Source organism: Tenebrio molitor, chromosome 7 (genome assembly GCF_963966145.1).
Source record: "Tenebrio molitor chromosome 7, icTenMoli1.1, whole genome shotgun sequence".
NCBI classification, from domain to species: Eukaryota; Metazoa; Arthropoda; class Insecta; order Coleoptera; family Tenebrionidae; genus Tenebrio; species Tenebrio molitor.
This window is the reverse complement of record NC_091052.1, coordinates 1,641,873-1,656,745: the sequence shown is the minus strand read 5'-3', so window position 1 is coordinate 1,656,745 and position 14,873 is coordinate 1,641,873. Positions and strand designations below refer to the sequence as shown.

At 32.5% G+C, this 14,873-nt stretch overlaps 2 protein-coding genes across 2 annotated transcripts; one reads left to right on the top strand and one right to left on the bottom strand.

The window, feature by feature from the left end:
- Nucleotides 1–91: 91 nt before the first annotated feature.
- Nucleotides 92–1,300, bottom strand: LOC138134476 (transmembrane protein 230). The gene is made up of 3 exons (XM_069052774.1): nt 1,075–1,300; nt 872–1,019; nt 92–802 (listed from the first exon to the last, which is right to left on the bottom strand). The coding sequence occupies exons 2-3, from the start codon at nt 978–980 to the stop codon at nt 432–434; spliced, it is 480 nt and encodes a 159-aa protein (XP_068908875.1). The 5' UTR covers nt 981–1,019; nt 1,075–1,300; the 3' UTR covers nt 92–431.
- Nucleotides 1,301–2,854: 1,554 nt separating this feature from the next.
- LOC138134466 (glycine N-acyltransferase) lies at nt 2,855–13,174 on the top strand. The gene is made up of 5 exons (XM_069052759.1): nt 2,855–3,134; nt 3,481–3,587; nt 4,911–5,027; nt 8,004–8,251; nt 10,324–13,174. Exons 2-5 carry the CDS (start codon nt 3,483–3,485, stop codon nt 10,763–10,765), a joined length of 912 nt encoding a protein of 303 aa, XP_068908860.1. The 5' UTR covers nt 2,855–3,134; nt 3,481–3,482; the 3' UTR covers nt 10,766–13,174.
- The last annotated feature ends 1,699 nt before the right edge of the window (nt 13,175–14,873 follow it).

Genomic DNA, 14,873 nt, shown 5'->3' with positions numbered 1-14,873 from the left:
CATCGTGAGTTATCACCAATTTAACAAAGGATATTGTTGATTGGTGAAGGTTTAATTGAATTTGTGGATTTCTTAAAAAAATATTTCTTGATAGTGATACTAATAACGTATATTATACACATATAAACTTAAATACAAGTGTGTAAAGAAGTTCCAATAAGAAATCACAATGACAAAATGAACACAGTCTAAAAAATAGTCGATACATAACTAGATTAACATTACACAATTACATTAAGAAAAGGCACATTTAGATCATAAAGCTGATTGCTTAGTCTTTGTAATATCTTCAGAAAAGCTGTAAAGATTATCACTTTTCAGGTACTTGACACTATCTATGACATAATACTGAATTTTGTGTCTACATTATGTAAATATGAAAAAATTCATGCAATAGCTAAACCACCTGTTATTACCTAATTACTTTATTCTTAGTCAAATTCAGGTATATCATCAAAGGAATATCCAGGCACTTGTTTGTAGGCATAATATGCAATTCGAATATGATAAGCTCCAGGAATAAACATCAATAGCCCCAAAATGATCATTGGCCACATTCTATCAGAATAATTAAGTATTATGTGGCCACTGACAACAAGTGACCCAAATATTAATAAAAAGGAACCCACGATAAGTAGCATAGTTGCCAAAAATATTGATTTCCACGGCACTTTTTGGGCGGGTGTTATAAATTGCGCATCGATAAAACCATTGTCCCTATCAGTTGGTGCCAATTTCGTGTAATCCACGTGGTCGTAATCACGCCCTCTCCGTCTAGACATTTTAAGGTCGTCCAAATATTCTGCAAAAAATTACGAAATCTTACTTGGTCCCGTATTTGTAAGACATTTTATCGATAAATTAATATAACCTGTAATGGAATGTAAACTCATTGTCGGTAATAGAGAAATCTGACTAGTAGGCATGCGATCATTATCATAATCAGACGCTAGATGGGGGCTTAAAGATTTGAAATTCATAGTAGGATCAATAATGAACACTCCCCTTATTTAATTAATCTAAAATAATATAAATGGCCTTTACGCACATAATAATTACGTACCTGTGACATACGTCCAACACATTCCTATTCAATTTTATCTTAATCTTTTCTTGTGAACTGTTGTTTGTGTGATTTTTTTTAACTCATTGGGAATAATGCATTTTTGGAATTTCAATTAAGTCACAAACTCATTTCCTTTCACTTCCAAAATTAGCAATCAAACTAACAGAATTAGCCGAAAATTATTCAACTGCACGTAACAACAAAAATTGCTGTGTGGCACGTTATTTTAGGAGAAGTTCATTTTACATAATCAATAAACTCGGACAGTCGAACAGGGTCGTAATAGAAACAAATTTAGGTAAGTATGTAACAAATGTTACATCAAAATTGCAAAAAGGGAATGTGACACACGTTATCTGCAGTCCGCTTGTTTAAAAATATCACTCGATAAAAGACTCTTTTAATGAGGAAAAAAGTTGAATCAGTAGATTGCTATTTTGATCATGTTGCTAGTGGGAAGTTTGCGTTGTGCACAATGTTACATCGGCATAATTTGCATAAATTGCAACATAAATAAAACATCACAGTGTAATAAAATAAATGTTCAATATATTGAAATTATAAAACTGATTAGAGCTGACGTGGTCTATAATTTAACTATGAATAATAAAAAGTAAAGAATAATTGTAACTTTTTCTGTTTCGGATGAAACGTTTTCTTTGTTAAAGTGATGGTATTAGGTATAAAGGCTTCATTCTTCATCAAAAACGGAATAGATAAAAAATAACTGTTTACTTATGACGAGGAAATACAGAATTTGAACGAACATATTGTGATAAGAACATTAAAAAAACATTTTAGATTTGAATTTTTTACTGGATAATTTAAAAAATGTAATAAAAACAAAAACATTTGTTTGTTCACGTTCAAGTTTTCACCAAGATCTTATCAGAAAGTGAAGAATTTTTTAATACAATTTTTATATTCAACCGTTGCGAAACCGTTGCCTAACTAGAATTTTGTTGAGAAAGATAATATGCACTGAGATTTTAATTTGAAATTAAGTTTATCTTTAACAGATAACAACATATTTCAAATCGCTGCCGTGAACAAAAGAATTCATTTTGAATGGTCCTGCTTCGATAAAAATGGTTCAAATAAAAATTATTATAGCAAAATAAAATAAGAGTAAGAAATGTGCTGCTGTTATTTACAACAATATTTTTTGGCAAAACACAGAAATATATTGAATCATAGGAACAGCTTTTAAACTCAAATGACTGAAGGAAAAATAATGGGACAACAAAATTGGAAGAACCAAGTAGAACAGCAGAACAGAAGTAGAAGTAGTTTTATAGAGAGCATTGCGTATATCATAATCCTTTTCAATATCTGGGTTAAGTAACTAATTTGGTATAATGACGTATCGTAATTTACATCAACAGTGCTGTAAGTAAAGCATTCTTGAGCTTTATATCTATTATTATTTTACCCCTTTACCTTTAAAACCAGCTATGTATTCTTGCCGTGCTATGTTGCTTTGCAGTCAGTTCGTGATCGTGTTGTTTGCAGCAAGACTAATGACTATTGGAATCACTTTAAAATTACATTATTCACGATTAGGAAAAAATAGTTTGTAAACCTTGAGATAGAAGGTTTCAATTTCCTGAAAAATTGTTGTTCGTAATTCTTCTACAGGTTTCTCCCTTTTTGCAGGGATGCTTTCAATTCGCTTTAAATGAACAATAGTTGAAAAGATTTCCATGACCGAAATAGTACATTGTAAAATCCCACTGTCCGTAAATAAATAATTGTTAATATTAACTCCATAGAAGACCGTGTTTTCCATCATATTTTGCGCAACTAAAAAGGTGCGACGTGCGCTACCATTTCGCTTCCTTCCAAATCCTGTGTGAGGGCAGCTGCAGTACAAGGGGAGCGCTCGGGGGCTGCAGACCTCTCCGCACCCTGCGAGTCGATCAATGTGCTTTTCCTCCTATCACTCGTTTGCAAATAACTCCGTCACACAAGATATTAATTCCTCAACAACAGCGGGTTTCAATCACATTCTAAAGCAGGTTCCAAGAGGATAAAGAGAAGATTCCTCATATTGCTCGTCTTAAACGAGGTAAACTATTCCCATGATTTGTTTCTTTGTTTTGTGTGATTTATGAGCAAACATATTTCTGCAGCAACGTCGTGTTTCTGTCGTTGTCACAAAATTTATTCAAAAAGGATCAAGTCTGATATTCATTTAATGTTTTATGGTGCAATTTTATGACTCAACCTTGCCGCGGAAGCGGCTTCCCTTATGTAAACGTTTTCAATTTTAAAATGACCCTATTTACGTTTATATAAACGTAATTCACTTTTCAATTAGCTTGGGTTTCATATTTTTATTACTATTGTTTGTGATATACGATGCAAAATATTTAACGATCATGTAAGCGAAAACATTTATTTCAACTTTTCAGCAATGGAAGAAGTATTGTCAGAAGGGAAGAATTTCAGATTACTTGAAGACTCTGAACTGCCAGACATAATTGAATTTATTGGACAATTCTTACCTCACTCAATTAAGGTACCTAATCTCTTTGTTTTTAGCGCACATCTTTTCATACAAAATCTATTCAAATCGCGGCGTTTTATGATTTTTCATTTCAAGTTTTGGTGGATGCGCCAGGTTAAGTTAATTTTTTTTTTAATCGCACAGAAACCTGGGACAAAATAAAGCAATTAGCGTTGTGCCTAATTAGTATCATCCGATTCGATTCATCTTTAGATTGAATTGACATTTGCCATTTACTCTTGCTCATCAGATATCATTTTCCAACGTTGCTGAGTGAGATTCGGAATTAAAATTTTCGTTATATTGAATTACAAGACACGTGTTCGTTAATAATTTAATAAAACCTAAATCGTTAAAACTAACCCTCATAGTGTAATCGTCAAATATTAAAAAATATACATTGGATTTTAATAAAACAATATTTTATAAATAAAATTTAAGGAAACACATTTTTACAGAAAACATCGTGTGGACTATCAAATTGTTGTGATAGTGCGATACATTCAATTATTCATAATTTGCGATTCTACCCACATTTCTTATTAAAAAGAAGTAGGAAATGAATTCTTATAGTGAAGCTGATAAAATTTGAACGTCGTAGAAAAAGTCTCGCACTCTACTCGAGTGTAATGGTTACTCACTCGGGTGATTACAGCAGCCGCCTATGATCGTGCCGCAAACTTCAGTCGCGTGGGTAATCCATCATTACACGTTCGTTGTATAATACGTTATTTTTAATTTCAAATAATGGTCCCACGGAATAATGTGATTTGATGTAATTTATAATACAATATTAAATTAGATAATTAAATATTAAACAAGTTTCCTAAATTATCACAGCTTGACAATTATACAATAATGTGAGAATGAATGAGAAAGACTTAATATCGATTAATAAAATTTATGAAAAGTGCGGTATAACTCTAAATTGAATTGATACTTGTTGTTTAGACTATTTACGCATTTCTGGGTCATTTTGTAGTGTTGTTCGTAATTGTCACGTCTGGGAAAAAGCTATTGTATCGCAACTTGTGCGATATCGAGTTTGAATGCGTGCACATTGATAATTTAGTAAAATATAAAATCGTTAAATGACTATGGGTACTTACGAAGTCTGGATCGTGTGTATCTCAATGAATCTTTTGGTAAAAATCACGCAAGCTTAACTTTATTAGCATGTTACATATTTGACATGAATAACACACTTACCTGGAATTCAGTGCAGTCTTGTGTAAAAAAACCCAGTGAAAATAATTAAGCGATATATCGAAATTTACTGCGCAAATGAAACCGTAAAATTTACATATTCACACAAATTTTCATTTGCTCTTGTAGTTCCATCAGACACTGAAGACCTATCTGAACGATCGTGTTTGGGACTTCCATTTCTACGTGACGAAAACGTGGCCTGATCAGCCCGTGATCCTCCACTTTCCTGGCATGACAAGCACGGTAAGCTTTTTATTAGCCCTTTCAGGTGAAGGTCGTTGTGAAAAATGTCGCATTTCATTACCATTCTCACAATGCCTCGGTTAGGGCATTTGTATAAGTTTGCATTGTTTATGCCTATCGATTACGTCTTTTGAAAGTTGTCGTTCTGGTTCGTTTCACTCAAAACTTACCAAACTGACTTGGCTAATTGAATCAACGTAAATTATTTCGGAGATTAGCCGAACAGAGATTGCAAACTGCTGTAAAACTACGTTTAAATAGTAATAATACGTGAACTATTGAGCGAGCGTCGCGACGTCACGTGAGAGTCGATTTTTTGCCTCTTGCAGACATTGGTAAAGAGCGGAACAACCACAACTGCAGAGTTTGCTAAATATCGTGAGCCTAACTCACACGAGGAAAAGTGGATCTAATACGTCAGTATAAATCTATCTTTTAACCCAGGGACGGATCTGATAAATTACTAAATGACGACGAATTCGATATTTCTGCAAACACCGACAACACACGAACAAAAAATTCTTATTTTTATTTATCAATTTATTCAAATCCATAACCAAAGAAATTTACACATTTGCTAACTAACGATTATCACAAACTTTTTTAAAGTAACTTGTTGGCAATTAAAATCTGGGTAAAAGTACGTGATCCCAAGTGGTAACATCGAATTGTAATTTTATGTTTTGTTTTACGACATGGTGGTACCAATTGGCGTCGATCGATGAAACAAACCTCTCTTAAATCTCACATGGAACCAACAACCCATCCCAGAATAAAAAGTATCGATGCTCCACGCCGTTCGCAAGATGTGAGAGGAAGGATGGCGAGTGTTAATAATTATGAACTAAAGACCAAAGCTACTGATTGGTCCTTGGCCCAGTTGGCCGTTTGCCCAGCTTAGTTCAGAATATTGCAGATACCCCAATTGCCTTTCGTGACGAGAACAACTATCAAATGAATAATGAATGTAAACTTGTTACCTTTCTTCTTAAGTGTTTATTCCGGCATTATAAACTCAACCGAAATTTATTTTCAGATCTTGCGATTATGTTTGTGATATGTGTTTTATATGCGTTTAACCGGGGTTACTGGGAGGGTGAAGGATTGTGTTGACTGCGCATAATAACCACCTAAGGGTATTGTGCTTTATTTGATTGTGTACACTTACATTTAATTTTAAATGCAGGATTTGTACCCTAAAAAGTTTATACCTACTGAACAAAATTACTTTCTTTGTTTTGGATCCGCCACTAAACGATTGGAAAATTTGAAGAGTTTTTGGAACTTTATTTACATTTCCATAAAGGGAAAAATAATACGTTTTTGCAAGCTTTGAGAAATAAAGTCTGAAATGTAGTTGTCGTTTTTTAGTTTTTATGGCCATTCAGGTCGTTCCACTACGCTTAGAATTGTTTAATGGTTCGGTGAAAATTTTATGAAAAAATGTATCAACTGAAATTCGTTAAATGAAATTCCGTCGTGTTGCACGTTCAGTATTGAGTCACAACTCTAGCTGGTTAGTCAGTGTTAGAGTTAAATTGTCAAAGGGAATAAGAAAATTAAATCAACACAGCTAAACATCAGTGGCGGCTCGCTAAACGAGTCCATAGAGCTTTGAAAATCTTATTTAATACTCGATTAAAATAACATCGACTAGAACTGTACAAATACAGTGGAATACCGTTCGTGTAAACTTATACTTCCAGAGTTTGTACATTATTTTTTATGTAAATAATAAAAGGAAACCTTTTTAAAAATGTGGTTGTCTTTTAGTTTTTTACGGGAGAACTTGCATATAAAATAAATGGGAATTTAAATAACAACTCAAACGTACAACACAAAATTCCGTAAAGAATGTATCTAAAAAGGAGTAGCTTCGTGGGTCGAGCAAAAATGTTTTTTATTGTTTTCTTTGTGTTTCGTTCGTAGGTGAGATTGCGTGGATAAAAGCTGGGGTAATAGATTTTGTTGAAACTTAAAGAAAGGGGAAAATACGTAACCGACAATAAATTTTAATAACAGCGAAAAATTATCAGTGTCGAGTCCCAAAAAATAAACGTAATTTATCTGAGATAGCATATTATTTTGTTAAATTCTTGGGTCTAACTATTTTAAGTTTTTATTTAAATAATATTAAAACCAGGAGAAAAACATTAGTTATAGTTATGATTTTTTAGAACATAATCGTGTTATCTGTTTGTAATCAAATACATGTTTCGTGCAAAATTATTCTAAAGAAAGGACATAAAAGTGATAAGATTTATAAAGGCAAAGTTTATTCAAATGTTAATGTCATTGCACTTCAGTAAGTGCCTAATAGTCCGAGAACCAACAACTTTTTACGCTAAGTCGTTTTATCAAATAATATATTTTCTATTTCTACATTGTAGCGTATTTGATAACCACTGAATGGAGAGTTCGGCCGAGATCCGAGGTTGCATTGAGTAGCGGCGTGAGGTCAATATGAGTAAAAAAAGTTACGTCATACTCGGACAGATGAATTTGAATCTTTTGAAAGAAAATATTTTTAGTATATCTATTTTCGGTCCTTTTCTGCGCAACGATTTCGTCGCCATTTTTTGACAATCCCATTTTTTTGTAGATTTTAATAGATCAATAACTTCAGATTTATTGATTATTATTTGTTACTGTGAAGTAACTTCACCCACTTTCTTGCTCACTTTGATGCTACTGAACGCAACCACCGCAAGTAGCCAGACTCTCCAGTCAGTATTAACACAACAATATGGAAAATATATTTTATGAAATGACGTTGGGTAAAATATTTCTGGCTTTCTGACTGTAATATTTTTCTCAGAAATACTTCAAATTTGTTTTCTTTGGTCTTTCTGGTTCACTTGTTAACTGTTTGTTCTTTCCCTTGTGGAAGGAAATAAAAATAGAAAAATTGAAACGCTCTTTAATAACAATGTTGCAGACAATAGAACTTGCGATTAATAATAGAATCTGTTTTAGCCCAACGGGAAAATTTACGAGAGCTTTAGTGTTTTTTGCCCTTGCGATCAATTGGAGCATTTGGAACTTCTAGCGGAAGAAGATGTGTTAATCGACTGGACTCAACCAATTTATCTCAACTTTACGCACTCTAGCATTATGAACAAAATAGAAGAATTTTATAGTAATAAAGGAACCATTGAGAAACAATATGGAGATATTTATGTTGTAACTGAAGAACCCAACAAGGAGGATGATAGTATAAATGTGTAAGTACATTTAAAATGATCTACAAATGCTTTTTTGTCCCTCAAGGTTTCTGATTTTTCTTTACTGTGGAAAAATAAAAACTCTACGCTGTATCTATTATTTTTTTTATAATAAACTCAGTTGTTTCATTTGTAATTAAAAACAACAAATTATCAGCAACGTAATTAAGAGAATTTGAACTAAATAGCAGCACTCTCATAAAAACGTTGTAAAAGGCGAGTTATGAACACATTTTCTGCAAAAATGGATCTTTATCCTTTACGGCAATTACGATAATTAGTGAAGTAATTAACAAATTTTTTTTATAATAAAAGTGATTTCGCTCTCGGGATGAAAATAAATAAAAAATGAAAATTTCCTGTACGCTACTGAATTAAAGCTGATTAATTACGTAGTCCTGGTTGCTTAGCAACAATAATAATGTATCGGTGTAATGAAAAGGTTAATTTATCCCCATCACCCCCAAAGGTTTGCTGAAGCTTTTGCAACCCACAAACAGCTCAGGATTTTTTTGTACGCGTATTTCAAAAATACCCTGTATATTTTATGATTTTTATATTTTATTTAACTATCATCCTTTATTGAATTTTTGATGCGAATATACAACAATTTTCGGTGTTCTATAGACTGCCACAATGTCTTTACGCCACGCTTATTGAATTAGGGTGCAATTTCACCCTTCACCTCTAGCTTCTTTATTCTTGGCAACTTAATTAGCTTCTGGTTACGTAACAACTGCATCAGAGTCCATTTAATTTTATTTTTATAATTAAGAGATCTCAATATACTCATTTTTAACAACAAATTGTCGTAGACTCTGTATTAGAAATTTTCGGAATATTATAAAGCAGGCATTTATTTACATATTTATTTAAAAAACTTCAGTATGTAAAGGTGTTTTTTAAAATTTGGCGTCCAAGTTGGCGCTGAAGAGCCGATTGTGAATGGGCCACTTGTCTTAAAAACACTGATTTTTCAAATTGCAGTTCAAAAACACAAACCACGCAAAAAGTGAGGTTAGATTTAAACATCTGATGAACCATTTGTCTTAAAAAAGACTGCATATTAAAAACACGCGAAAGGTGGATCAGCTGATCAGAGTTGTAATCCGGTGGTGCGTTCACAATCGACTCTCCAACGCCAACTTCGACGACAAATTGAAAAAACACCCGTTATTTGGGTTAGCAACGGTAACTTTTTAAGACCGAACGAAAATAAAATATGTTTTTTCTTTTCTTAATTTTATTTTAGATGCAAAATTGGTAAATTGGCAATTGCTACCAGTTTAGTACAAAGTAATTTGTGAAATTAAAATTGAGCAATTATGTAAAAAGTAAAAAAAAATAAAAAATCCGTTTTTCATAAAAAAGTTCAAGCGGGCATCTTCTAAGTTAAGATTGATGATAAAAGTTTGAGTGTAAATTAAGAATTTATTAATGAACAACAGTTTTTAATTAACCATTAAGTTTTCGAGACAAATTTTACCACACTCCTCAACATTCATTTACGACCGATGAAATGATTTATAAATATAAACTCGCCAAGAAAAACAGGGGTAGGGAGAAATGTCAACATTTTACCGCGTAGCGTATTAATGAGTTTTCATTTAAATTACTGTACAGAAATGTTTTTGATTTAGAGGGCAAAAGAATGTAAAACATGCAAAAATATATAAATTGCATAAAATTGATATACAGGGTGTTATTGAAATGTGGGACCAAATTTTAACCACGAGCTACTGGCTTCATGTGGAACTCGGAAAAAATATTTAAAAAATATAATATACAAGGTGTATTTTTAAAATGTGCGGAAATTTTACCTACGAGGTTGTGGGACAACGTAGAAGACTAAAAGCAATTTAAAAAAAAATCATAGAATTTTTTAAATATTTTTTCCGTGTTCTACATGAAGCTCGTGGTTAAAATTTGATCACGCATTTCAATAACACCCTGTATATCTTTGCATGTTTTAGAAGTTGGTTAATTGTAGACATGTAGGAGTGTTGAAATAAATCTCTTTGTGAAAATCTATATTCTTGATGAGAATGATTTGAGATAATAAATCTTTGCAGGGTATTCGCAGAGGATGCGGAGATGCTGCAGTTAACTCCCGAGTACGCTCAAACTATCCACGATTTATACCCAGCAAACCACATGGAATGCGTGGAAGTCTTCAAGAGACTAATAAAGAAACTACCATGCTATGGTGTCTTTTCCGCTTCGGGTGAATTAGCAGCATGGATGGTTCAGTCGTATTACGGAGCCATGTTCTCGATGCAAACGCGACCTGAATACAGAAGGAAAGGCTATGGCCTCATCCTCGCCAAGTACCTGACAAAAGTGGTGACAGAAAGAGGTTATCTCCCTTTCGTCGTCATCCGTCCCGAAAACGACGCATCTAAAGCTTTGTATTCTAAGTTGGGCTTCAAAAAACATTTCGAAACGGTTAGAGCCATCTTACGCCCACACGAAAGAGCAAATGATGAACAAGGCGGGGGGACGGACAGCCAATAAAAACAATGTAGTAACGTTGGTAATAGGCTGCTGACGCACATTTTTAAGCTAGCAGCTTACAACCGTTGATTCACTTTCAGCTTCAGTTTCTTCTCAAAAATTACAAAGTATTATGGTTGATTTACAAGTTTACTACGCAAGGTCGTAACCGTAATCGGAATTTCGCCAATTGCTTCAACTTCATTGACATGAATGAAACTTCGAACGATTGACGCATTGCAGTTTTCTATTTCAAATCAAATGTTTCGATTACGGCGGAACTCTAAATCGAACTTTAAGCCACTTGCACAATGAGGACGCCTAGAAGCTTAAAGGTTTTAACAAAAAGCTATAATTGCTCAGTAACTGTAACCGTAACGTAGAACACCAGCTCATCTATTGTTAGATTCTAAAAGTAATTTACAATTTGCTACTATCATTTTCAATAAAAGCAACAATCAACAAGTAAAAGGAAACGATAATTGACCATAAAATTTATTGTACTTTCATATTGTGCAGATGGCTCAAAGTATAACCACTGGCACATTTTACATATTCTTCACCGAAATTACTCAAAAACCAAGCAACGATCTTTAGTCGATATTTTAAATCGTCTAGACTAGAAGCTGTTGTGTGCAACAATTTTTAGAGCCTATCAATAATATCACTAACCTCCGATTCCGTTGTAGCATTTTGACCAAGTTTCAATAAATACAATATCCATAAAGTAATTTTGACTTCAATTAAAATATTAAAATATTGCACTTACATCGCTTAAATTATTGTCTGGCAAGTTAAGAACCTTGATGGGACATCTTCAGTACACATCCTGATGAATTGATTGGTTTAAAAATTGTTTCAATAACAAAGTATTGATACCTGTTTGTTTTTGTGTCGTTAAGGACCACCTTTTTAAATAACAATCAGTTTTATATGTATAGGTATTTAAATGGGACATGCTCGAATTCGACAGGACAGTTCTTATCATCTAACGAAATTAGATGCTGTGTAATATTTGAATAAAGACAGAGTTAACCATCACATAAATAGCAAAAATGCAAAATGATAAACTGGTCGAGGGATTCGAGATATCCGTTTAAAAGATCCTTCCTCAGAAAGGCTGTGCTAATTTAAATGAAATAGCCAAGAAGCATACCTATACTTGGCTTAAAAATTTCCTTCCACTGTAGGCAAACACACGTATGTTTTTTCTTATAGAAGATAACGTGTGGGGATTGGATGAATTAGAAAAGTAGACGCACATTTTTCGAATAAAATGTACTCGACACCGCGTATGATCGATTAAATGTCTATCGAATTGAATTTTTATATAAGTGGTGTTATGATTTTGAAAATAAAGCATTTTTTTCACCGATTTTTTGAAATTTGGAAACGAACACAAAAACAACAAGGTTGTAATGAAACCAGAAATTTGTAACGATTCTACATGTGCGTTAAAGAATAGTTTTCATTACGACAAACATTCGCTTCTGTAATAAAATACGAACTTTAGAGTGTAACATTGCTCAAGTTATAAAAATTAGATTAGAAAATAACACTTATCAGACGTGTCCGCAACTCGAAAGTACTACAAAATTTTTAATGAGAAACGTTATTTTCGAGTACACATTGGTGACTACTTAACGAAATAACAAATTCTTACATTCTGTGATTAAAGAACAAAGACTGAAATGAGGAAACGTTGTAATTATGTGTGGAGTAGTAGTTTAGATCTGGCTATTTTCTAGCGTGGAACAGAACATTTCTAAAAGTTGCGGCCACGTCGAATTTTCTACAGTTTATTTTTCGACGCACATGTGGACACCAAAGATCGTTTAGTGCTTTAAATCCACCATATCTAATTTTTTATAGGATGGTGTAAAAATTTAGAAATGAAATTTAGGGCGATTGTAAGCTGGCTGTTTAACTTCCTGTTGTCCGTTTCAATTTTATGAAACTGTCAACAAGACGGTGCAGACCAGCCATTGTGATATTTAATTGTAGATATAATACAGCATAAAAAATAAGCTTTGATTATACGCATTAGAGTATAGTCAAAGACATACTTATATTAGTTTATGAAAACTGAAGAAAATAAAAGCGTTGCCTATATCTTTTTAAATTATCGCGGCAAAGTGCGCTTGTTGCCCAGTTGAAAACTTATTCTCTTTATGAAATAAAAAAAAAATTGGCGTTGACAGTTTTTAATATAATATTATTATATTATAAGTAATATATTTCCATTCATTTTATGTGTAATACTTAGGCCTATAGAAAATAGAAAAACACATGAATTAGAAATGACCAAAGGTGATGTGTACCGGTATAAATGTGCGTAAAGCGTTAAACGCATGTTGCGTGCATTTACACGGTTCATTATCGACTATATTTTACTTCATCAGAAAAGGAAATAAAAAATTCAAAAGCGAATTTGTTTTCTTGGTGTAGACAACTGTGATAGCCATTTTAATAAACAAATTACAAACTGGAATTTTACATGATGATGGTGCGGTCAGTAAACAGTTGGATTAAATTAACTATTGTTAACACGAAATAATGGGGTAACTCGAGTTTCTCAAGTGCTACCATGACAAGGACCTATTAGTGTTGTTTATCCACTGTTCCTTTGGAGAAAATCTAATTATCTGAGCTGTTGAGAAGCAGGAGCTCAAAGTTTGCGAACACAACATAACAGTTTGGGCAAGAATAAGTTACAGTTTCTTGCATTATTGAAGAACGCTCCAGACACTATTTTAGAGATTTGAAAACACTCATCAATGGCCACTTTTTTAGGAATAAAAGAATAAAATACATATGACAAAAACAGGTAACAGGTTTCTCTGTAATAAAATTAAAAAATTAAAAATCAAAATTGAATCGTCGATAAAGAAGGTAGCGTGTAAGAAAGGAGCAATGAACGAAGAGAAAAATGCGTCAACGTGAGCTTGATTTCTATTATTTCTGAACCTGACTTCATCTTTATGACTCTATACAGCACGGTCATTGCCACTGACAAGCTAAAGGTTCAAAATATCGATTTTGTGGACAAAAAAACTACGCCCTAAATAGACCCTGCGTACCATTAAAAGATTATGTGTCTTAGCTAAATTGGAATATTCTAAAAAAGACAATCCGAAAGGAACAAAAAACAAAAAGTTACTAATAAATCTATATACCTACTTTGTCACGTCGAAACATTTTTTTTAATTAAAGAAAGTCTCGGCTATTTACTGACCACACCTTATTACATGATTTTTTTTCTGTCAATTTTAGCCTAGCGAATTGATTTAAGATAAAATGTTGAAACTATAGAATTACGTAGTGAAGAAATATGGTTTAAATTATCAAAATGAAATTAGAGAAAACAATTAATTAAAATAACAAATTACTTAGATGGATTTAAAAACGATTTTTAATTTTTAAATTGATTATCAAGTTACAGTATCATTTTTGAGTTAATTTAAGTGCGTTATTTATAAAATATTAAGTTTTTCCCAAATGTAAACTATAATAAAAAGAGGGAAATTAAAACACATATAATATATGCTTTAACAATTATACATAATGCTAACGTATCTATTTATTTGTATTTAATATTTTTTCCATAATAAATTGAGTATTGATGATGAATGAAATGAAAAATATGGATTACCTGTACCGAATAAAAAGTAAAATTAAAATCAATTTCAAAAATTATTGTTTTAAAATACTAATTTTCTAAAGGGAAACCAAAGTTTTGTTAGTTACCTTATTGTAAAATTGTCTCCAATATCTACTAAAATTTTTTTTACTTCCTGTGTTTATAAAAAAAGAAAAAAACACGTTACTTCCTTCTTAGATTTGGTTTCCATGGATTTTTTTAAAAATATTTCGCTTAGGATCTTTATACAGGGTTATTATAAATGTTTCTAAAACATCTAGTTGGCGTAGCGGCGCACTAAGTAAGCCATCTACGATGTTAGAAACATTTTTATAATCACTGTTGACTGTTGCTCACGCTTCAAAATTCAATACAAAATATGAAATATTTCTGTCCATCTATCGAGATAACCATGTATCATAGCGACATTACAGCGAGCTACTTTATGTAAAATAGTTTTCGCTTTTTGCTAAAGATGTCGCGCATTCC